Source organism: Heloderma suspectum, chromosome Z, assembly GCF_057233095.1.
Source record: "Heloderma suspectum isolate Gila_16-S chromosome Z, 16-S_ref, whole genome shotgun sequence".
In the NCBI taxonomy this organism is placed as follows: domain Eukaryota; kingdom Metazoa; phylum Chordata; class Lepidosauria; order Squamata; family Helodermatidae; genus Heloderma; species Heloderma suspectum.
Genome location: NC_139476.1, coordinates 1,743,539 through 1,768,143, shown reverse-complemented (window position 1 = coordinate 1,768,143; position 24,605 = coordinate 1,743,539). Strand labels below are relative to the sequence as shown.

Sequence of the window (24,605 nt, the reverse complement as noted above, 5' to 3'; positions counted from 1 at the left end):
TCGTTCAAAGAAGGTTGAGCCAGATAGGCTTTTTAATCCCCCACTTCTCATCGGTTCCGTTGGGATCCTCACCCGCCTCCCAATGTCTCCCTCGTCCCTGCAGGACAGTAATCAAGAGCTACCAGCACTTCCTGGCCTTGGCGTTCGCCACCACGGAGCTCAACAAGGATCCGACTCTCCTTCCCAACACCAGCCTGGGCTACAGCATCTATACGCACATGGACATCGTCAGGTTCATGCATGAGAACAGCATCTCTCTGCTTTCCTCGCAGAGCCAAATGATTCCCAATTATAAATGCGACAGGCAGGATAAACTGATCTCCGTTATTGGGGGTCTCGACGTCCAGTCCTCAAGGGAGATGACGTCCTTAATGGGCATCTACAAGATCCCACAGGTAAGGGGATTCTTCTGGGGAGAGATGTAGGGGACCAGCAGAGCTCGGGAACACTGAGATAGACACCCCAGTCTCTGAACACGTATTTGCCCATGCAGTGGCTGTGTTGCCCTGATTCTGGATGGCAGGTGTGGGGGGCCTTCGGACTTTGGCTAACCTGCCATGCAGTAACCGTGGTGGTAGCCAGGAATCTCAGGTGGCTGCCGTGTGACTGATCCCAGCCAGCCACGGGTCTGTTTTGTAAGAAAGAGTTTTGGATGGGGAGAAACAACAAGGAGTCTTGTGACGCCTTAAAGACTCAGTAACAAAGGCGTTGCTGCAAGATTCCTTATTGTTCTTGCTGCAATCAGTTTATGCAGCTACTCCTCCGGGGGTTGGGGGAAGACCCCCACCTACCATAATATAACATTTGTCAGTCCTCTATGTATTGGGCTATTAATATTGTCTTTGGGGAGGGGCCCTATAGCTAGAATGCCCCCCAAATGCATGCACGGGGTGAACCTCCTGGAAAATAAACACATTCATTGCAGTGGTTAGGAACTTTGCCAGGGTTCCCTTCATGGCGGACCGGACTTTGGGGGGTGATATCCACACAGGGGGAGTCTTAAAGACATCGCAGAACTTCACTTGGTATTCAGACATCTATTTTTTAAATGGATGTCTTCCTTCCTGGTAGCACTTCATGCACCTGGAGTCATCTGTAGTAGGCCAGGGAAGCGCGTGCCATAAAACAAAATGTGCCACCAAATTCTTTAAAATGTCTTTAAAATGCCACAACATCAACAGACTAACAGGAAATTCCTTCCTTGAGCTTGGTCATGGCTTGCTCAACCCTGTTCAGGGGGAGAAAAGGGAATTCCCTTCCTTCTTCCGGATCGATCCCAAGGAAATCCTTCAGTACGTGGGCTTAGTCCGGCTGCTCCTGCATTTCCACTGGAACTGGGTTGGGCTGGTTGTTCACAGCGATGAGAGAGGTGAAGAATTCATCCAGACGCTGACACCCATGCTCAAGCGGGAGGACATCTGTGTGGCCTTCACCGACATGTTCAGGTCAATGGACCAGCCCCGCGCACTTCGAGTACGATCTGGCACTATCCCAAGTCCTTGGTTGGAGCCTGAAGTGATGATTGTGTTTGGGGATTCCAGTGTTATAATACAAATAGCAGCTTTATTGGGTATTCATGAAGAAAATACCCAGACGCCATTTAGGAAGGTTTGGATCCTGACCTCCCTCTGGGAAATGGCTGCTACCGGATCCCCCCTGAGTGGACGAGTTCTGAAACACATCCATGGTGCTTTACACTTCGGAGTCCACAGAAGGGATGTGCCAGAATACAAGGATTTTCTCAGGGCTTTAGATCCACTCCGGCCGCAAGGAGACGCCTTTCTCCGTTACTGGTGGGAAAGGACATTTAAATGTAAATTTGGGGAATCAGGCCAAAGCTTTGAATGGGGATACAGAAAGTGTACTGGGAAGGAAAACCTGGTGAATCAGCCAGTATCCTTGTTTGAGACGAGGATGTCCAGTCACAGCTACAGCATCTACAATGCCGTCTATTCCGTGGCACACGCGCTACATGCCATGTACATCTCAGGATCCAACCGTGCAATGATGGGGGAAGCCAAGAGTCTTCTGAATGTCCAGCCATGGCAGGTAATGCTCTCATTAAGATATGGCAATGCTATAAAAAGTTCCTTGCAGATTTGGTCCATTTGGTCTTGGTCCATTCTAAAGACACTAGGGGTGTCTCTACGTTAATGGAAAACCCTGCCGCCCTACTGGAGCGTTTTGCTTCCGTTTCTGTGGAGCGATTAGGATTGGCTCCTTCCGATGACGAAGGTGACATGCAGTTGAAACCCCGTTTCTGAGCAGCTTTAACGGGGCTTTCTATATCTTTCGATGAAACAGCACCATCTACGGGCAGAATCATCCCAGTGTGCTGACACTACCGCCTGCAGAAACGGCAGGTTTTTTAAAGAAAGTATTCCAGCTTACCTCCAATCGTTTTTGAGGCGGGATAACTGGGGGGAAAGACAGGAGACGTCCTGGAGGTTGATGACATCATGCAAAGGACCAGCAAGCTCCCATGAGTGGCCAATTGCAAGCATATGATGAATGCCTCATGTAGAAATGGCCTGAGAAAGACATTCCCCGTGGATATTCTTCCAGGGCTGTCATTTCCCTGAAAGAGCATTAAGAAGTAAGCCAGCAGTAGTAGAGACTTCCTGTTCCTCTCTAACAGAACTGTGGATATCGAGGAGGGAGGAATCAGGGCCTCTGTCCCAAATATGGAGTTCTAGTCTGCAAAGCAGTCCTGTCCCCGTCCCCCCCGTCGCCACTGCCAGCCCTCAGAAGCAAGCAGCAGAAAGCTCCCTCCACCCCGTGCCCCTTCTTGACAGCCGGCTGAAGAGCCGCAGGTGTTGGTCTCTTTGCTGCTATGAGCAGACCCCCTCCAGCACCCAGTCGAAGATCTATTGGAGAGTTGTAGCCACCGACACCGGCCAAAAAGGCCCAAAGCGCTGGGCATGCATGTCCAAGCGATTTCGCCCAAAGAAGATGAATCTTAAGCAGGAAACGAAACAACAGAGTATGGGGTGGGTGGGAACGGTCTCCTAACCGGAAGGCAGTTGCAGTTTGTTAGAAGATACCAGCTCCCACTCACAGTCACGCTGTCTTCTAAGCATCTCTTCCGTTTCAGATTCTTGCCTCTTTGAGGAACGTCCGGTTTAACAACAGTGCTGGAGATGAAGTTTCTTTCACTGAAAATGGCAAGAGATACGATCTCCTGAACTGGGTCTTCTTCCCAAATGGATCTTTTTTTCCTGTGAAAGTTGGAGGAGTGGATTCACGGGCTCCCCCAGGCCAAGACTTTGCAATTCGCTCTGACGCCATCATGTGGGCTACAGAGGTGGGGTTGAAGTGAAGGTTTGGGGGCAGCTGCTGGGGAGGGAGCACCCACCAAGACAACTGAAGGCACCTGCCAGCCGCTCCCCACGCCCTCTCTCCTTTCCCACCCCCACCCCATGGAAGTGGCAGCGGCGGTGGAGGGAAGAATCAGGAAGAGGGAATCGAGGCTGGGGGCTGAAGAAAAGTGGGAATCCAAGCTGGGTGGAGGAGGAACGAAATAATGCTCAGGGTCCAAATGGCTGTGGGCCAAATGCACCTTCCGTCTTCGAAGGCAAATGTGCCATTGGGCCCGCCAAGGTTGCCGACCCCTGTTCTAGGGTCACGGTAGAACTAAAGACTGTTGCAGTTCTCTCCCTTTGTTGCCTTTCTAGATGAGACCAAGGCCTACTGAGTCCAGGGAGGGGTCATTATCCAGCCGTACAAAGCAATCTTTGCATGCAAAGCTCCCAGGTTTGGTCCTGGGAAAGTGGGTGGGGTTCCAGCGTTCCAATTTCTATCTCCCCGTTGAGTCTCTTCTATGATGTTTCCAAGTAACCTGCAGACATCCAGAATATTTTTGGCTCTCCTAGAAGGGTGACCCTATCCATCATGTAGCAGGAAACTCTGTTGGGCAACTCAGTTTAGTGCCACTTTTATCACTGGATATCTTCAACTGCTTCTCTTTTCTCTTTTAGAAAACACCTGTTGCGAGGTGTGTGGAGCGGTGCTCTCCGGGGCACTGGAGAAAGGTTCCTGAGGGGAAGCCGGTTTGCTGCTACACATGTGATCTTTGTCCGGAAGGGACGATTTCTAACTCAACAGGTACCTCAACTTCAAGAGCCATATAAATGCAGAACATGCTGGGGTCAGAGTGGAGTGGAGCCAAGGGGAAGATCACAGACAAGGAGAAGAGTCTGCCATGTCCCCCAGGAATATTTTTTCCTGTAAATTCCATTTTGGATTGTAGACTTCTGTTATTTATTTGCTTGCAAAGTATACAGATTTACCTGAAATTTATTATTTTCTATGTAAATAATAGAATAATAACCCTCATGCTTCATTTTCTAGAATGGTTGTTTAGGACATCAGACCTAAAGCTTTTAGGGCAAAATGCTGATCAGGACGGGTGGTTGGTCATCCTTGTAACAACTGGGGAATGTTACCCCAAAATCAAACAGGTTGCCCTTTTATTTCTAGTGATTTCTGTGACCTGTTCCCCAGCCTCTGCGCGAACATATCTCCTCAGAGGACAGACCATAATCTAAAGTAAATGACAGAAAGGAATCTATCTGTTGTTTTGCTCATTCAGAAGGTGCTGCAAGTAAAAGATCATGGTTCAATTCCGACAGTTACCTAGTTTTCATTCCTGGTTAAACAATTTGAGCTTTTCCTGCTTGCGGAATATAGAACATAAGTCTGGCATAGCGGGTAGTCATGTAAAAAAAAGTGTCTTGTAACTTTTCCATCTGTGGTCTTACCAAATCAGTTACTGAAGCTTAAACAGATAGCAATAAAATGGACGTTATGCTGTTTGCCCCGGCTGTGGACTGCTAAGGTTTGGAGGTGCTGAGATAATGGTAAGCCAGGTCTAGGTTTGCTTACAAGGTGCCTTTACTGAGTACTTACAGCACACAGGCGTACCCAGTGGTTGGATCAGACAGCTTCTCTGAACCCAGAGCCAAGGGGTTCAATGGGTCTTATACCATACATGTCAGCAGTGAAGCAGCGTGGCAGCAGCAAGCGTTAATTAGCGTTCATCTGCAACTTTCCCGGCATAGACTAACAGCGCTTGGTCAGAAGGGAAACCATCAGAACTTTCCCAGCACGGCCTCCTGTAACTCGGTATAAACACAGCCTCGCTTCTCAGGCACTTCCTAGGCCCTGATAAGATACTAGCCTTTGTTAGCATGGAATGTGCTGGGGCCGCGCTATTGACCTTTGACTCATCTCACATGCTCAGAGGCCCACTAGCAAGGAAATTGCCCCAATAACGAACCTAAGCAAAGCATTATGGATGTCTAGGCCCCTCTAAAACGACAGGTGACTTGGTTACTGGCCTGGGGCCAATACATATGCTTATTGCTTAGGAGTACAATAAGCTTGAGAACTGCTATTTCCATCTCCTCCTTTGTGGCTGAACTGGCCTGTGCAGAAAGAATATTTCTCTCATGTTTGAGATACTTCAATAGTAGTTGCTCATTCCAGATGCAGATCACTGTGTCCTGTGCCCGGAAGATCAACACGCAAACAAGAACCAAGATCAGTGTATCCCCAAGAAGATCCACTTTCTTTCCTGTCAAGAGACACTGTGGTTTGTTTTCATTTCTCTGGCTCTTTTCCTCTCTCTGATCACCTCTCTAGTGCTGGCAACCTTCATTAAACACCGTGACACACCAATTGTCAAAGCCAACAACCGAGAGCTCACCTATGTCCTCCTCATTTCTCTCCTGCTCTGCTTCCTCTGCTCCTTCCTCTTCATCAGTAAGCCCACAGTGGTCACCTGTCTTTTCCGACAAACTGCTTTTGGCATCACCTTCTCTGCTGCTGTTTCTTCTGTCTTGGCAAAAACTGTCATGGTGGTTCTGGCCTTCATGGCCACCAAGCCAGGAAACATGGCCAGAAAACTCTTGGGGAGACAACTGACAAACGCCATTGTCCTGGCCTGTCCCCTCATCCAAGCTGTGATCTGTGCTGTCTGGCTGCTGACCTCTCCCCCGTTCCCAAACTTGGACTTCCATTTCCTGGCTGGAGAGATCGTAGTGGAGTGCAATGAAGGCTCAGCCACCATGTTTTACACTGTCTTGGGATACATGGGTTTCCTGGCCCTTGTCAGCTTCACAGTGGCTTTTCCAGCAAGGAAATTGCCGGACAGCTTTAACAAAGCCAAGTTTATCACCTTCAGCATGCTGGTGTTTTGCAGCGTTTGGGTCTCCTTTGTGCCCACCTACCTGAGCACCAAGGGGAAGTCCATGGTGGCCGTGGAGGTCTTCTCCATCTTGGCCTCTGGGGCTGGTCTCCTGGGTTGCATCTTTCTCCCCAAATGCTACATTATTGTGCTGAGGCCCAATCTCAATTGTAAAGGTCATCTAATAAGGAGAAAGAATTAAGGGATCCATCCGTTTGGAACACGCCCTGGTACTCTACTATCCTGTCAAGTATATTTACTTAGGAAGTCCAATAAAATTATTGAAAATTTAATTTGCTGAGTTATCTGTTAAAGAACAAGGTCCTTTCCACACTAGCACCTTTGCCCAGTGCTGAGGCATTTGCTCTTTGCATTATATTTTCTCCTTATTTCAATTGCCAGAAACATCTTTCTTGTCTTTCCTGTTTGCGATTCCCACCCAGGGTTTTCAAATTTGACCCTGAAGTACTGTTTGCCCACTAGATGGCAGTGAAAAAATAGAAGCTCAGCTTGACCATTGTACCGCCTCTCATTTTTAAAAATGTTATATATGTAGAGACTTTTAACCCAAACCTGGTTTGGGTCAAACCTGGTCATTCTGTCCCCCTTCTCTACCTTGCCCACTGAATGCAGAGACCAATCTACCAGACTTTGGCACCATCACAATCAGACTTCTCCATTTGCTTCTGAATGGCTCGATAATCCCTGCGGGTCACACATCTTCCATCTCCTCTTGGACAGGGCCCAGTATTGTCTATCCCTGCAGTCTCCACTCCTCCTTTCCCAGGCCATCAATCTGAGCTAACGAACTTTGACACAAGTCTGGACTCCATTTTGGATTTAAGAACTCAGCTTCAGGCTGGAACCTGACAACTGGAGTCAAATCCATCCTCTTGAGAGCACAATGGTGGTGGTGAAGGTGGCCTTCTACACCGCCACCACTGTTACATGATAGGCAGGATTAGGTGCTCTCATTTGTGTTTGGTCACATCTCTTTCAATACTTGACCACTTGCACACTAGACGTTGCCTGGCCTGCTTCCTAGCTCAACAATCTCCCCAAAACCAAAGATCCATCTGAGCTCCGCAGTGCTGGTGGGGGCACTTTGGCATTTGACCGTGTCGGACTCAGATTGGGAAGAATCATAGAATAGTAGGGTTGGAAGGGGCCTACAAGGCCATCGAGTCCAACCCCCTGCTCAATGCAGGAATCCAAGTCAGAGCATCCCTGACAGATGGCTGTCCAGCCTCGTCTTGAAGGCCTCCAGTGTGGGAGAGCCCACCACCTCCCTAGGTAATTGGTTCCATTGTCGTATTGCTCGAACAGTCAGGAAGTTTTTCCTGATGTTCAGCCGGAATCTGGCTTCCTGTAACTTGAGCCCATTATTCCGTGTCCTGCACTCTGGGATGATCGAGAAGAGATCCTGGCCTTCTTCTCTGTGACAACCTTTCAAGTACTTGAAGAGCGCTATCCTATCTCCCCTCAGTCTTCTCTTCTCAAGGCTAAACATGCCCAGTTCTTTCAGTCTCTCCTTGTAGGGCTTTGGCTACTGGATTAGACTGAGAGAGCCCTCCATGGAGCCCTTGACAGATACATGGCTCAACAACACTACAAGTGAGAAGGAACTTGGAATTGTGGTAGATCACAAGCTGAATATGAGCCAACAATGTCATGTGGCTGCAAAAAAGGCAAATGCTCTTTTGGGCTGCATTCATAGAAGCATCGCTTCCAAATCCCGGGAAGTACTAGTTCCCCTCTACTCAGCACTGGTTAGGCCTCACCTGGAGTACTGTGTCCAGTTCTGGGCACCACACTTGAAGAAGGATGCAGACAAACTGGAGAGGGTTCAGAGGAGGGCAACAAAGATGATCAGGGGACTGGAAACAAAGCCCTGTGAGGAGAGACTGAAAGAACTGGGCATGTTTAGCCTTGAGAAGAGAAGACTGAGGGGAGATATGATAGTGCTCTTCAAGTACTTGAAAGGTTGTCACAGAGAGAAAGGCCAGGATCTCCTCTCGATCATCCCAGAGTGCAGGACACGGAATAATGACCTTTTTATTCTCCCAGGCATTGTAGCATTTTAGCTTTCTAGTCTTTTAGCTTTGGTGTTTTAAATCGTATTTTATATCTCTGCATTGCTGCTGGGTTTTATTCTGGTTGTATTGTTATATTGTGGTTTTAATGCTTTTATATTTTATATTGTTTTATCCTGTGCCGTTTGGTTTTAATGTTTGTGAACCGCCCAGAGAGCTTCGGCTATTGGGCGGATAGAAATAAATTCAATAACCAGGCGCCAACTCTTCCCTTTCCCATCCATCCATCCATCTGGGCTAATGAGCATTGGCATGAGCCTGGACTCCATCTTGGAATGAGGTGCTCAGCTTCGCACAGGCCAAAGGACAGAGCCTGACAACTAAGGTCAAGTCCAAGTGGCCCACAGAGAAGCAAACAGAGACACAACCCTGTTTTTCTCCCTCCAAAGTGCAAAGGGAACCCGCCACTCTGGGGCTGTAGTTGCTTCACTACCCTGGAATTATCAAAATGACAGTAATGGTTGAGAAATCCCCCCTGGATTTCAATGCAGCGAGTCGATAACAAAGGGATCTTGGAGAAAACACACGTCATATAAATATGCCCTGAACCCTTCTGTGTAGGGCTGGGGTGGTGTCTGGTCACTTGGCATCTGTTCATTTCTTGCTAATTCCCCTGCTGGGGCCCGTGCAGCAAGTCTTTCTCGGTTTCGCCTTGTCTCTGACCTAGAAGTGAAGGTGTCTCTGTGCTGCTGATGATTTGCCTGCTGCTGTTGTTCTGGATCCTGCCTCAGGCCAGCCAGAGGATGCTGAGGACCACATGCCGATTGACCAGGCCGAATGAGCTGCAAGACTATTACAGCCCAGGAGACCTCATTGTCGGTGGGAATTTACCGCTTGGCATTTATTATTATAAAGAGACACCAGACTTTCGTAGTTTATCCCCACCCGCCGTCCTCACTGTTGGTTTGTAAGTTTCCACAAGAGGGATCTGGGACAGAGGTTTGCCTGCTTCGCTCTCAGATTAGAGGGCTCCTTCCAGGCTGGTCATGATTTGCCTTCAGCCCATAATGAGAGTCAGATACCTGAGAGTTCTTCTGCAGCTCCATAGGAACATCAGAAGCTGCCTTATACTGAGTCAGACTGTCGGTAAGCTAGCCCAATATTGTCAACACTGGCTGGCAGCAACAGCTGTCCAGGGATTCAGGCAGGAGATTTTCCTGCTCTACCTGGAGAAGCTGGGGATCAAACCCGGAACCTTCTGTATGCAGTGCATGCACTCTGTCACACTGAGCTATGGCTCCATTCTGAGCTGGAGCCTAATCTATCTATCTATCTATCTATCTATCTATCTATCTATCTATCTATCATCTTATTTATTTATTTATTTCTATACCGCCCAATAGCCGAAGCTCTCTGGGCAGTTCACAAAATCTATCTATCTATCTATCTATCTATCTATCTATCTATCTATCATCAATCACATTTCTATTCCACCCAATAGCTGAACCTCTCTGGGTGAGTCACAAGAATTAAAAACCATAAAATACAAACTAAAACCCAATGTAAAAGTGTAAAAGCGTTAACTTACTGTATAAAACAAAAGTTTTATACTCTCTGGCACAGTCACTAATGCAATGGGAAGATAATGTGGGACAAACTGAAAAAGATGTTAGCCCAAATCTACCCAATTAATGCACATTGAAGAAAATAGAAGCCCAGATGACACTCACTTGGAGAAAGAGCATCAGATGAAATGTGGAAGTATATTTAGAATAACTCAAATTGATGTACAGCCTCTATGTCTTTAGGGGCCGCGGTGGCTTAGTGGTTAAGACGCTGAACTGCGGACCAGAAGGTCGCAGTTCGAGACCCGAGTGCCGCGTGACGGAGTGAGCTCCCGTCTTCAGTCCCAGCTCCTCCCATCCTAGCAGTTCGAAAGCAAGAAATTGCAAGTAGATAAATAGGTACCGCCTCGGTGGGAAAGGTAATAGAGTTCCGTGCACCTCGGTGTTCAGTCATGCTGGCCACATGACCACGGAAGAGTCTTCGGACAGCGCTGGCTCTTCGGCTTAGAAACGGGGATGAGCGCCGCACCCTAGAGTCGGACACGACTGGCTGGGGACACCTTTGCCTTTACCTCTATGTCTTTAATAGAAAATTCAATTAAACTTCTGACTCAGTGATACATGACTCCTTTACATTTATCTAAGATCTATGAAAATTGTAAGGATATTTCTTGGAAGTGTAGAAAGGGAAAAGCAGACAGTATAGATTGTTGGTGGAATTGTTCTGAGGCAAGGAGATTTCAGAAATGAATTATTTTTTAATATTCATAATATTCATAATATTCAGCAATATACAATTGCTTTTGATCCTAGAATGTGTTTATGAAAGATGCAGTACCAAAGAACAAAGAAAAACTACTCTTTTATCTGTTCTTAGCAGGATGTCTTCTTTATGCCATGTATTGGAAAAGAAAAGACATTCCTAGATTAAAAGAGTGTTATATTAAAATGTGGGATTTGACAACCTTAAGCAAAATCACATGGGTTCTTTGGGTTAAGCAGGGAAGATACAGGATAAATCAATCTGAAAAGCAATGGGAACCATTTAAGAGATTTTGGAATGATAAGTACTGTGTGATACATCTTTAATGAGCTTCCGTCGTGCATTAAAAACGTGGTTGTTCAGGCAGGCATTTGGGGTGGGTTAGGGTATTTAAAAAAAAAATGTATGGTAAAATTTTATTGTTTTAAATTGTTTTATGGTGGGTTGTACATCGCCCCCAGTGGCTGGGTGACCAGTCAGATGGGCAATTAATAAATGTAATAAATAAATAAATACATGGAAATCCATTTCCTTTAATGTAAATTTAAAGGTTATTTATGTCTAGATGTTTTATTGTTGTAAAGTATTTGATGGGTCTTACTGCATTTTAATGTTTGTGATAGGTTGTAGTGTGTCCAAAGTCTAAAAAATGGTAAATTCTTGGTGTTCACAGTTATTTGTCCTGTAAAGTAATCAACTTAAAAATAATAAGTACATTTATATATTAAAAAAAATAGTGCTATGGCGGTGTCACAGGAATCCTGGGAATTAGAGACAGTGAAGGAGCTGAGCCCTGCTGTTGCATTTACTGCTGCAAGGCAAGATATGTGGAAAGTTGTGTGCGTGTGCGTGCGTGTGCGTGCAAGGCAGAGAATGGCAACTTGGAAGCTGGGATTTCAACCAAGAGGTTGGGAGGATATGTCAGACTTTGTTCCACCCCCAGTAAAACCACTGGATTGTGGTCTGCTTGTAGCTGAGTTTGGAATAAATGATTTTCAGATTTTTGAGCCAAAAACTGGCTTTTCAGGGTCCTGCTCTGAATCAAGCTGGAGGTGGGTTGAGATCTGGGAAGAGTTTGCCATCATATATCTGCCTCTTTGCTAAGTAGGAGAACAGCTGACCTGTCTCTAGAGGCTGTTTGGAGGAGCAAAGAGCATAGGCAGAATGAAGCTATCATGTGGTTTCATGCTAAGAATTTGGTAACAATGAAGAAATGCAGCCAACGACATCTCAGACAGGGGTGGGCAGAAGGTAGATCTCTGGGTGATCTGCAGTGGATCAGCAATCATTTCTGACTCCCAATTGTTTAATAACAGCAGCAACAAATGTCTCCCTCCCGCCCTATATTATACTGCTGAAATGACGCACACTTGGGGTTAACCAGGAGTGGGGTTTTGTGTCCAAGGCCTGTGGGCTCCATTCAGTTCAGCAGAGCTAAGTGATAATTGGGTTTCATGCTGACAATCTGGTAATGAGTAAGAGATATCCTGCCATCCGTGAAGCAAGAAGACTTCATCTAACACAAGGGCGGGCCGAAGGTAGGTCTGGATCGACCGGTGGATCTCTGGGTGATCAGCCAGCATTTCTGACTCCCCATTGTGCAATAACCGCAGCAACGAAGGACTCCCTCAACCCCTAACTTATACAGCTGAAATGAAGCACGCTTGGGGGGCTACATTCAGTTCTGGTACTCGGAACAAGCTCCTGGGTTCAGAATACTTCAACTGAAAGTGCATTTCTTCTTTGCACCAGGCTCTGGTGGGGGGATCTCAGGGTGCTTGTAAAAAAGTGAAGTAGATCCTACAAGCTTGAAGTCTGCCCACCCCTGATCTAAATAAGCAGTTCCCAAACTTGATTTCCCAGCTTTGAGATTCCTGTCACCTGTGGCAAAATGTTGGCTGTGGGCAATGGGAGTGGTAGTGCAAAAGGTTGGGAAACACTGAAAGCATCCCCCTGGCTGGGAGCTTCAGGCGTTTTGTAGGGTGGGATGAGATTATGTAGTAGGCAATATGCAGTAGGCAATTTCTGGGGGTTTTCTAGATCCTGATATAAGGCCTCTGATAGTCAAAGGCTGAAATAATTAACAGTTAGTCAGTAGTATATTTATTGCAAGGAATAAGCTTTCACACAAAACTTGAAACCTACTGAAATTTACATTATATTCAACAGTGACAGGTTGTTGACTATAAATCAGCAACCTTGGAAGCTACCTTCTAGCAAGTCATCGAGTTCAGTCTCTCCTGCACCGAGAGGCAACAGCTTTCCTTCCCTGCCTTACCTAGAAATTCTGTCTGGGATTTAACCTTGGGGGCTTCCATGTGCAAAGGAGGTGCTCCTTTGGTCTTTTGGCTAAAACCAAAGCAAGATGCCAGTCCTCATGAATTCTGAATAAAAGAACACAGGAAGCTACCTCATACTGAGTCACCCCATCCGTCCTCTTTAGCTCAGTATCTAGCAGAGGCTTTTCAGGGTGTTAGACAGGGTCTCTCTCCCCCAGAGTTGCCTGTATATGTCAAGGACTGATCCTGTAACCAGTTGTATTCAAAGGAGGTGCTCTATCATTGATCTATTGTCCTTCCTTGGGATATAGATCAGGTTTCCAGTCCTCATTGTTCTGAATAATGATCTTAGTTGGAAGATGCTTTATACTAGAGCTTTGTGCAAATAGCCTCTTGAAATTCTCTGCCCTTTATGTGGACAGAGCAATTAGGGGGACAATTTCATCTATTTTCTCCAGGGGGAGGAGAAATTCTCAACCGTTTCTCACAGAGAGGGCTCACCATTTGCAGGGGTTGTAGCACAGCTTCTTTCTTTCTTTTTTTTTCATAAGGGTCTTCTTGTAGTTGTTGGTTTTTGCATGGTCACAGCAAGTGGCGAGAGCATCAACTGTGCTGGCCACCATTTTGCATCCTCCACGTTGTGTCCAGTGTTGTGTCCAGGTCCAGGGGAAAGGTGGAGCTAGTACTGAGCCAAAATCTCCCACTCTGCTGCCTCATTCTCAGGGCATTTTATGATGGACTTGTGTAGTGTTTCTGGGCTCACATAAGGGTGCCATGGGTGTTTTTTCTTTCTTTCACACATCTCTCCACTGCTCTGCAGCCTCCCAGGCTGCATGCGCTTCTTGATCTAAAAAGAATCAATTTAATAATAAATAATTATATTTAATAATAAATAATACTAATTTAATATTTAATTAAATTTAATAATAAATAATTTACCCCTAGGGGGTAAATTATCTCCTGACATCTTCTGCTGGGCTTAATTAAGGAGCAGGAAGCCAAGGAGGCTAAAGGCTGCAAGAGAGATGATGGTACAATAAAAAAGGACACTCGTGCATACTCCTCAGGCACCTACTAAGTAAGGTAAGCGCAAGAAACCCAAACCCATGAGAATTTCCCTTAAATTTTCTTCACCATTGACTCTCTTTTCGAAAGCAATTAGTCTTCTATCAAACGGAATGAGAATCGTTGTGAAAAAAAATGTGGGATAAATTTTTGACATAGCACTACTTTATACCATGTCAGAACTTCCGCGCAATTCGGTCAGTCTTGTCTTCACTAATTGACAACAGCTCTCCGGGGTTTCAGCTAGGGGTGTTTCCCAGCCCTACCTGGTAATGTGGTGGACTGAACCTGGGTCTATCCCTGAACTATGGATCTTCCCCTCAATAGTTCTGAATCACATGTGCAAAACCTTGCTTCCCTACAGAGAGAGTCTGGAGATGTAGTGATGACTCCTGGGTTACGTTTGCTTTAAAAACAATCAGACCAATGCCTGGAGGACAGATCTATGGGCAGCTCTTATCCATGACAGCTAAACAGAGAACGGGAGTTGTTATGTGGAGGAGAAGAGGGAGAAAGGTGGGCTGTTGACTCCAACTCCTTCTTATGGGGCTCCCAGCAAGAATCTTGGCTGACCACAGGCAGAAACAGGATGCTGAGGTAGATGGAGCCACCTTGGTGTGACCCAGCAGGGCTCTTCTGTTGTGCTTCTTACTACGTCCTTCTTTAACAAATTCGTGGAGGGGGCTGGTTCAATCAAGAGTGATTAGCCATTGTTAAGCCTGACAGAGCTGCCCTGTGGGAAGGATCCGGTGAAATAGTTACTTCTTAAAATAATATTGTCTTATTGTGATTGTATTATTGCATTTTGGTTTTACCTTAGCGGCTTTGGAAGGATTTGCATCCTGAAAGGGGGAACATAAATAACAAAAATAGATAAGTAAGAAATAAAGTTCGAATGTGCTGACTTAGATTTCTGATCCAGCAGGGCTGTTCAGATGTTCTTAGGAAATTCAGCTAGCAATAACGTATGTGTGTGTCAACAGAACAATCTGAATTTCTCTGTAAGTCCTTTATCTAGATGTCTTTGGTCAAGTGGGTTGAACCAAATCGATGTTTTAACCCTCTACTTCTTACCAGTTCTGTTGGGATCCTCACCCACCACCCAATGTCACTCTCATCATTGTAGGATGATACAAAAGTACTACCAGCAAATCCTGGCCTTGGTGTTTGCCATCAAGGAACTCAACAAGGATCCAGCTCTCCTACCCAACCACACCCTTGGCTTCCGCATCTATGACCACAGCACCATAGCAAGATGGATCTACTTGAACAATCTCTCTCTCCTCTCCACACAGCAGCAAATGTTTCCTAATTATAAATGTCACAGACATGATCAACTGCTCTCCATTATTGGGGGTCTCGACTCCCAATCCTCAAGGGAGATTGCATCCATAATGGGTGTCTTCAAGATCCCACAGGTAAGGGGATTCATCTGGGGAGAGATGTGGGGGAACTGCAGAGCTCAGGATCACAAAGACGGACAGGCCCATCTTTGAGAACAGATTTTCCCATGCAGTGGGTGGGTTGCCTTGATTCTGAATGGCAGGAAAAAACTGTCTTCCCACTTTGGCTATCCTGCCATGCAATAACTTTGGTGGTAGCCAATTATCTAGGGTGTCTACTGTATGATTAATCCCAGCTGGTCATGGGTCTGCTATGTAAGAAAAGGGTTTGGACTGGGAGAAAGAACAAGGAGTCTTGAAACACCTTGAAGATTCAGTTGAACAAGGTGCCACAAGACGCCTTCTTGTTCTCGCTGCAATCGACTAACGCAGCTACCTGTCTAGGGACTGGGGCAAGCCCCCTTCCCAACACGTGCAATAATGTACCATTTGTCAGTGTTGGGAGCCATTTCCATACACAGTAGCATATGATTCAGCCACATGGCTTAGGATGAAAACAGAAAGTGTTTGGACTAGGGCCACTTCAGGGGTGTCTGATTAAGCTCTGCAAACCCTGTGTCATGTCTTTAGTTTTGTGTGTCCAGACGTATTTCCACACAGCATGGAACCACTTTGACCAAGCTATCATTTATGGGGAAAAACCCAGAAGCCAGAAATTCCCTGACATGCTTACACATTTCCTGAAGATAGACGCAAGGGCCTATTCTCTGCAATAGTTAGGAATTGTGTTTAAGTGTTACCTCCATGGCAGCCTTGACTTCTGAGGTGCTATCCATACTGGGGGGGAGGGGGGAGTGTTAAGGACATCATAAAGCTTCACTTTATATTTAGATATCCATTTTTAAATGAATGTCTTCCTTCAGGATAAAACTTCATGCATCTGAATGGGCTGTAGAAGTCCATAGAAGCTGATGCCATAAACAAATGCGCCAGTCCTTAAAGTGCCACAAAATTCCGCAACAGACTAACAGGAAATTCCTTCCCTCAGCTCGGTTATGGCTTGTTTGACCCTGTTCCAGGACAGAAAACGGAATTTCCTTCCTTCTACCCAATTGAGCCCAATGAAATGGCTCAATACGTGGGCTTAGTCCGGCTGCTCCTGCATTTCCACTGGAACTGGGTTGGGCTGGTGGCTCCCAGCGATGACAGTGGTCAAGAATTCATCCAGACACTGACACCCATGCTCAAGCGGAAGGATATCTGTGTGGCCACCACTGACATGTTGATGCCAACAAACCATCTCCTTTTGCATCAAGCACTGACTGGTTCTATTCCTAATTCTTGGTTTGAGCCCCAAGTGATGATTGTCTTTGGGGACACCAGTATTATAAAACTATTAACCGTCTTCCTGGTTATTCATGAAGAAAAGACCATGACCCTCTTCAGGAAGGTTTGGGTCATGACATTCCATTGGGAAATGGTTGTGACGAGACCCCACTTGGACAGGGGAGATCTCAAAGGCTTCCATGGTGCTTTGCACTTCATAGTCCACAGAAGGGATGTGCCAGAATTCAATAATTTCCTCCGGGCTTTAGACCCACTCCGGCCGCAAGGTGACGTCTTTCTCCGTGACTGGTGGGAAAGAGTATTTATTTGTAAGTTCCTGAAATCAGGCCAAACCATTCCAAGGGGAAAGAAAAACTGCACTGGGGCGGAGAAGCTAGAAGATCTGCCAACCTCCATGTTCCAAATGAGCATGTCCAGCCACAGCAACAACATCTACAATGCCATCTATTCCGTGGCACATGCATTACATGTTGTGTCCTCATCTGTATCCAAAGGTGGAATGATGGGGGAAGGAAAGAGGCTTCTGAACTTTCAGCCGTGGCAGGTAATGTCCTCCTTCAGATTTGGCAATCTTATGAAAGGTGCATTGGTTCCTACCAATAGTCCGAACCTGGAAGAAAAGGGTAAACCTGGGAGAAGGCCTATGAGTTCATTCTAAAGATCCCAAGAAATAAATACCCCATGGATGTTCTTTCATGGCCATAACATCCCTTAAGCGCAATAGAAAGTGAGTAAAAACAGCAGAGACTGATAGTACTTCTGCGATAATTTTGTTTTTATTTATTATTATTTTATTTATTATTTAATTTATTAATCGCCCATCTGGCTGGTCACCCAGCCACTCTGGGCGATGTACAACATACAATAAAACAATAAAATTCTACAATAAAAACATTTTCTAAAATACCTTAACCCACCCCAAATGCCTGCCTGAACAGCCACGTTTTTAATGCACGACGGAAGCTCATTAAAGAGGGGGCATGACGGAGTTCCCTAGGGAGGGAGTTCCACAGAGTGGGGGCCACTACAGAAAAGGCCCTCCCAAAATTCTTGCATCCTTTCCAACCTGGTGGTCTCCAGATATGTTGGACCACAATTGCCATCATTCCCTGCTAGCCCCAGCTGGGAATTTATTTATTTATTATTAAATTTATTAATCGCCCATCTGGCTGGTCACCCAGCCACTCTGGGCGATGTACAACATACCATAAAACAATTTAAAACAATAAAATTCTACCATAATTTTTTTTTTTAAATATCCTAACCCACCCCAAATGCCTGCCTGAACAACCACGTTTTTAATGCACGACGGAAGCTCATTAAAGAGGGGGCATGACGGAGTTCCCTAGGGAGGGAGTTCCACAGAGTGGGGGCCACCACAGAAAAGGCCCTCTCCCTCGTCCCCACCAGTCTAGCTGTCCTGGCTGATGGGACAGAGAGAAGGCCATCCGAGGCTGATCTTGTTAAGCGGCCTGTCTGGTGCTGCTGGAGGCGCTCCTTAAGATAGGCTGGGCCGGAACCATATAGGGTTTTAAAGGTCAAAACCAACTCCTTGAATTTGGCCCGGAAAACAACTGGTAACCAGTGCAACTCCTTCAGCACTGGAGTGATGTGATCTCGCCGGCAGCTGCCCTTAATCAGGCGAGCCACCGCATTCTGTACCAGCTGCAGCTTCCGAACCGTCTTCAAGGGTAACCCCACGTAGAGCGCATTACAGTAGTCTAAATGAGAGGAGACCAGGGCATGTACTACCGATGGGAGCAGATGGTCGGGAAGGAAGGGGCGCAGCCGCCGTATCAGATGGAGTTGATACAGCGCTGTCCGGCTCACAGCTGACACCTCAGCCTCCATGGACAGCTGGGAGTCCAAAATGACCCCCAGGCTGCGGACCTGGTCTTTCAAGAGTAGCCGTACCCCATTCAACACCAGGTCAACATCCCCTAGCCTCCTCTTGTCTCCCACCAAAAGTACCTCGGTCTTGTCAGGGTTCAGCTTTAGCCTATTCCTCCCCATCCAGCCACTCACCATCTCCAGACATTTGGACAGGGATTCTACAGCCAACCTTGGTGAAGATTTGAACGAGAGGTAGAGCTGCGTGTCATCTGCATATTGATGACACTGCCCCCCAAACCTCCTGATGATAGCCCCCAGCGGCTTCACAGAGATGTTAAATAGCATCGGGAAGAGGATGGAACCCTGTGGCACCCCACAAGTGAGTGGCCATGGGTCCGAAACCTCCTCTCCCAGTGCTACCCTCTGGTACCTGCCAGAGAGGAAGGACCGGAACCACTGCAATACAGTGTCTCCAATGCCCAACCCCTCCAGGCGGTCCAGGAGGATACGGTGGTCAACGGTATCAAAAGCCACTGAGAGGTCGAGGAGAACAAGGAAGGAGCATTCACTCCTATCCAGAGCCCTCCTCATATCATCCACCAAGGCGACCAAGGCCGTTTCTGTCCCATGCCCAAGCCTGAAGCCCGACTGAAATGGGTCTAGATAATCAGTTTCTTCCAAGTGTGCCTTCAACTGCACCGCACAATTTACAAAATTGTAAATTTTGGATTTACAACTGTGGATAGTGAGGAGGGAAGAATCAAGAAATCCTCTATCCCAAATGCATAGTTCTAGTCTATAAAGCAGTATTGCCCCCACCTGTCCCATGTTCCTTCTTGACAGCCAGCCAAAGACCCCCAGACATTGGGCTCTTTGCTGCTCCCTCCAGCTCCCACTCAAAGATATGAGGGTGGGTTGTAGCAAGTAGACACCAGCCAAACGACCCCAAACAAATGGGCACACATATTCAAGCAGATAGTGCCTAAGGAAGATGAATCTCATGCATTAAATTAAACAACATAGTACAGGGAAAACAGTCTCCCACCTTAACGGCAGTCACAGCATGTTAGCAGACAACAAAACTCACTCACAATTACCCCGTTTTCTAAGTCTCTCTTCCATTTCAGATTCTTGCCTCTTTGAGGAATGTCCAGTTTAACAACAATGTTGGAGATGAAGTCTCTTTCTATAAAAAGAGCGAGAGATACGATATTGTGAACTGGATTCTCTTCCCAAATAACTCTTTTACTCCTGTGAAAGTTGGACGGGTGGATCTGGGAGCTCCCCCAGACCAAAACTTCACCATTCACTCTGACACCATCGTGTGGACTACAGAGGTGGGGTTGAAGAGAAAGTTCTGGGGTCATGGGGGAACTAAAGAACATTGCAGTTCTGTCCCTTGAGGACAGAAGATGTCTTTCTAGATGAGACCAAAGGCCTATTACATCCAAGGAGGGGTTGTTCAGTGGCAAAGAACTTTTGTATGCAAAAGTCCCAGATTCCGATACAGCTGGAAAAAGGCCTGTCTGGAACCCTGGAGAGATGCTGCTACTCAGTGCAGACCATACTGGGCAAAGCAGACGGTCTGACTTGGTAGAAGGCAACGTCCAATATTCCTGTTTCTGTCTCAGAATATATTTTATATGACCTTTGCAGGACCAGGTCACTTTCTCCATGCACAGAGAGGAACAGAGCTCCATGTCACAGGAGGTGGGGGGTGGTAGGGTGTGTGTGGGGCCTCATTGATTCCATGAGAGGGGGAAGGGATTTGTGGGGGAAGCACCCCCTTGACATCAACAGGATACAGCAGATTTCAATATTTCAATTTCTGCCTCCTAAGATCCGTTCTGTCAGGGTGGACACTGAGCCCATAGAATCCCAGAATAGTTCTGATTCTGAGGAAGAGCAGTCGCTCCTGGGAGAGGAGCGCGCCCCTTTTTCCCAGGGCCCGCAGCTGACGGAGATTCCTCCCACCAGCATTCCTAGCTTAGATAGCAGTCCTGGGAGTGACAGAGCGCGGGAAGCAGACTTGATGGACGCGCGACGCTGACGTAGAGAGCGGCGCCAAATGGAGGGCGCGGAAAGGAGGCGTAGTGCCCGGTTGGCGCGCAAACAACGGCTGCGCCCAGAGGATCCAAGGGAAAAGGGGAGGGACTCTCCCTAGTCCTTAAGTTCAGGGGTCTGCCAGTAATTCCCTTTCAAACGGGGACCAACTGTTCCAACGTAGGGCATAGGTGCTCTGCTGCTCATATCTAGTTGCTACCAGTAGAGCTGTTAAGTTGTAAAAGAGGAATAAAGCTTTGAAAAGAATCCCTTTGTCTGTGTCTGGACTTGGCTACTGGATTAGACTGAGAGAGGCCTCCAAGGAGCCCTTGACATGTTCTATGTGAGCCTCTTTTATGATGGTTCTATGTAACTTGCAGGCGTCCAAAAGAGATTTGGCCATCCTAAATGGGTGATCTTGTTCATCATATAATGGAAAACTCCGTTGTGTGATTCGGAGTCCTGTTTAGTACAAATTCACTCACTAGGAAATGCTCAACTGTTCATTCTTCCTCTTTTAGAAGGTGCCCTTTGCCAGATGCGTGGAGAGGTGCTCTCCAGGGTACCAGAGAAAAGTTCCAGAGGGGAAGCCGGATTGCTGCTACGAATGTGTCCATTGTCCTGAGGGGACGATTTCTAACTTGACAGGTATCTCAAGCACTGAGAGCTATTTAAAAGTGCAGAACGTACTCGGGCAAGAGTGGACTAGGGACAATGGAAAGATGATAGACAAGGAGATAAGTCCGCTATTTCCCCTAGGAATATTTTCTGTATTGATAACATTTTGGATTGCATACTTGTATGGTTTACTGGTTTGCAAAGTATTCACACTTTCCTAAAGAAATTGTTTATTTAAACAATAAAATAATGGCTCCCAGTAAATTTCCTTATTCAAACAAGTACAGAATCTGTAGGTTTTCTTCCATATTTGCATTGGTTCACTTTTCCATGCATGATTTTTAAAGCTCCATGTTTCCTACCTTGGTTGTTTTGGCATCAGACCTGAAGTAGTTTGGGCAGAACACTGATCAGGACAGGTGGCTGGTCAACCTTGTAACAACTGCAGCATGTTACCCCAATGTCAAACGGAGAGCCCTATTTACCTATAGTGATTTGTGTAACCTGTTCCCCAGCCTCTGCACCAACACATCCCGTCAGAGGACAGTCTGTCATCTGAATAAAATGACTTATTTATTTATTTATTAGCACACTCAAAGGACACTGCAGGTGACAGATTGTGGTTCAGTTCTTACAGTTACCAGTATTTAATCTCCAGTTACAGAATCTGAGCTGTTCTTCCTTGAAGGATGTTAACATGAGTCTGGTACATGGGGCCATCATATGAAGAGAAGAAAAGCATTGTGTACCTTTTCTGACACTGGTATTATGAAATACATTGCAGAAGCTTAAAGAAAAAATAATAAAAGGGAAGTTCTACCCTTAGGTGTACAGTAAGCTACAGAATGGACATTGCCACCACCTTTTTTGTGGGCTGAACTGGCCCCCACACAAAGAACATATCTCTTATGTATGAGATACTTAAGTAGCTTTTGCTCATTCCAGATGCAGATAGCTGTGCACAATGCCCAAAAGATCAGCACCCAAACAAGAAACAAGATCACTGTATCCCCAAGAAGATCCACTTCCTTTCCTATCAAGAGACACTGGGCTTCATTTTAGCTTCTCTAGCTCTATTCTTCTCTGTGATCACATCTCTAGTGCTGGCGATCTTCATCAAACACCGTGACACGCCCATCGTCAAAGCCAACAACCGAGACCTCACCTACGTACTTCTCATCTCCCTCCTGCTCTGCTTCCTCTGCTCCTTCCTCTTCATTGGTCGACCCACAAAGGCTGGCTGCCTTCTCCGACAAGCTGCTTTCAGCATCATCTTCTCTGTGGCCGTTTCTTCCATTTTGGCAAAAACCCTGACAGTGGTTCTGGCCTTCATGGCCACCAAGCCAGGAAACATGGCCAGAAAACTCTTGGGGAGACAACTGACAAACGCCATTGTCCTGGCTTGTCCCCTCATCCAAGCTGTGATCTGTGCTGTCTGGCTGCTGACCTCTCCCCCGTTCCCAAACTTGGACTTCCATTCCCTGGCTGGAGAGATCGTAGTGGAGTGCAATGAAGGCTCAGCCACCATGTTTTACACTGTCTTGGGATACATGGGTTTCCTGGCCCTTGTCAGCTTCACAGTGGCTTTCCTTGCGAGGAAATTGCCGGACAGCTTTAACGAAGCCAAGTTTATCACCTTCAGCATGCTGGTGTTTTGCAGCGTTTGGGTCTCCTTTGTGCCCACCTACCTGAGCACCAAGGGGAAGTCCATGGTGGCCGTGGAGGTCTTCTCCATCTTGGCCTCTGGGGCTGGTCTCCTGGGTTGCATCTTTCTCCCCAAATGCTACATTATTGTGCTAAGACCTGATCTCAACAGCAGGGATCATCTAGTGAAGAGAAAGAATCAGGGAATTTAACACTTTGGTGTCTTTCCTGCGTATTCAGTTGCCAATCTGTCTATCCAAGTTTCCTATCAAAGTTGTCTGTAGGGGTCAGGGGATGAATAATTCAGGAGTGAAGCTGTTTTCAGAAATGTCTTCCAGGCAAAAAGACTAACATGTAGAGGAGGATGCCATGAACAACCCCCATCTCATCAGCTTTGTGATGTTTGTAGGAGGGAACCAGCTCCACTCCCATGTGAAGGTCCTCTCTGCCCTATCCTCGGTCCAGGTGTTCGCCCCCCTGGCTCTCTGAAGATCACAGAATCATAGACTCTGGAGGTTCCTTGGAGGTCATCTAGTCCAACCCCCTGCTCAATGCAGGCTCTGCAATGTGGGATGTGGATACAACATCTAGCTATCCTGACATCTAGCTATCCAGCCTCTGCTTAATCACCTCCAACAGAGGAGAACCCACCACCTCGCAAGCCATCCATCTCTCTGCCGAAAAGAGTTTAATCCCTGCCTGATGTATAGCAGACCTGGAAGTAGGTTAGTTAGCTGAAGTACAGGCTTTATGTCCTTTAACTGAATCCATGTTGGTGAACCAAATCAAAGGTGGTTTCTTAACCTCCTTTACCGGCTTCTCTATGCGTAAGCTCCCTCTCCTCACATGTCAGGGGGCATGCAATAGTGCAGCTAGGTAATCTTAGACCCTGATCCTAATGGCCTTTTGTGGGGTCCCTCTTTGCACAGCTGTGGGCCTGTCTTCAGCAGTGAAGCTCACAGCTCACATTTTGTTCCCCCCCATCTACCACCCCATGCTCTGCAACTGCCTCTACATTCCTGATATGTCAGGGCAGGACAGGGGAACCTCTTCCGGCCCAACAGCTGAATTCAATTTTGGAGAAGCTCTCAGGGATGGGGGCCATTCTGATGCTTGGGGGCAAAAGGAGCGGGGGAAATTCTAGTGAGGAAAACTGTGCAATAGCCGGGAAACTGTCAAATGACATGTGGTCAGGGGAAAGTCGGTGGGGTTAGGAGAAGGGGACGTGGCCATCTGGGAAGACTGGGAGGCAGGATTTGGCCCTTTAGGCCTGTTCCACACTCTTGTGTTGGAGCAAAAGAAAAGGGGAAAACATTTGCCAGGTCTGAAAAAAGAGATACTTTGTGCATGTGCAGTTTCACATTTTAAATGTACATCATGCATTTACATCACAGCATGAGCAGGGGAGTAAAATGGAGTCCGCTTCCACTGCCCTGATGCTAGAGGCACTTTACTTGCGAGCAGGCCCCATTTTGTTAAAGAAAAGTAACAAAAGTAGAAAGTAGAAAGCATCCATGTGCATGCCCAGCCATCCAGCTCCTGGCTTTAGAAGAGGAAGGGAATATCAATTAGCCATTAGGAGAAGCTTCTGAATGATAAGAGCTGTTTGCCAGTGGAACAGGCTATCTCAGGAGGTGGTAGGTGGGTTGTCCTTTGCTGGAGGTTTTTAAGCAGCAGCCAGTTAGCCGCCTATCAGGTATGCAGTAGATGCTTCCTGGGGTGGACTGGATGACCTCAAATGACCCTTCCAGTTCAATGATTACATGTGCTGCCCTCTGTAGAAAATTGAGAAACAAATTTATATATATATATATATATATATGTGTGTGTGTGTGTGTGTGTGTGTAATCAGCAGGTAATTTCTCATGCATCGGTTCTACTGTGA

At 46.6% G+C, this 24,605-nt stretch overlaps 2 protein-coding genes across 2 annotated transcripts; both read left to right on the top strand.

Moving 5' to 3' along the window:
• Positions 1–218: 218 nt before the first annotated feature.
• On the top strand, positions 219–6,389 carry LOC146333465 (vomeronasal type-2 receptor 26-like). Its single transcript, XM_084826344.1, has 4 exons — positions 219–395; positions 1,237–2,049; positions 3,978–4,104; positions 5,488–6,389. The coding sequence occupies exons 1-4, from the start codon at positions 219–221 to the stop codon at positions 6,387–6,389; spliced, it is 2,019 nt and encodes a 672-aa protein (XP_084682470.1).
• Positions 6,390–15,019: 8,630 nt separating this feature from the next.
• Positions 15,020–22,932, top strand: LOC146333464 (vomeronasal type-2 receptor 26-like). The gene is made up of 5 exons (XM_084826343.1): positions 15,020–15,310; positions 16,284–16,685; positions 19,543–19,752; positions 20,980–21,106; positions 22,022–22,932. Exons 1-5 carry the CDS (start codon positions 15,020–15,022, stop codon positions 22,930–22,932), a joined length of 1,941 nt encoding a protein of 646 aa, XP_084682469.1.
• The last annotated feature ends 1,673 nt before the right edge of the window (positions 22,933–24,605 follow it).

What these genes read in the sequence shown, in the direction of transcription:
- LOC146333465 (XM_084826344.1), top strand. Translation starts at nt 219, where the DNA reads ATGGACATCGTCAGGTTCATGCATGAGAACAGCATCTCTCTGCTTTCC. An exon ending in GCATCTACAAGATCCCACAG is followed by an intron (nt 396 to 1,236) that starts GTAAGGGGATTC and finishes AACCCTGTTCAG; the next exon opens with GGGGAGAAAAGGGAATTCCC. An exon ending in GACGATTTCTAACTCAACAG is followed by an intron (nt 4,105 to 5,487) that starts GTACCTCAACTT and finishes TGCTCATTCCAG; the next exon opens with ATGCAGATCACTGTGTCCTG.
- LOC146333464 (XM_084826343.1), top strand. Translation starts at nt 15,020, where the DNA reads ATGATACAAAAGTACTACCAGCAAATCCTGGCCTTGGTGTTTGCCATC. An exon ending in CCATGACCCTCTTCAGGAAG is followed by an intron (nt 16,686 to 19,542) that starts GTTTGGGTCATG and finishes CTTCCATTTCAG; the next exon opens with ATTCTTGCCTCTTTGAGGAA. An exon ending in GACGATTTCTAACTTGACAG is followed by an intron (nt 21,107 to 22,021) that starts GTATCTCAAGCA and finishes TGCTCATTCCAG; the next exon opens with ATGCAGATAGCTGTGCACAA.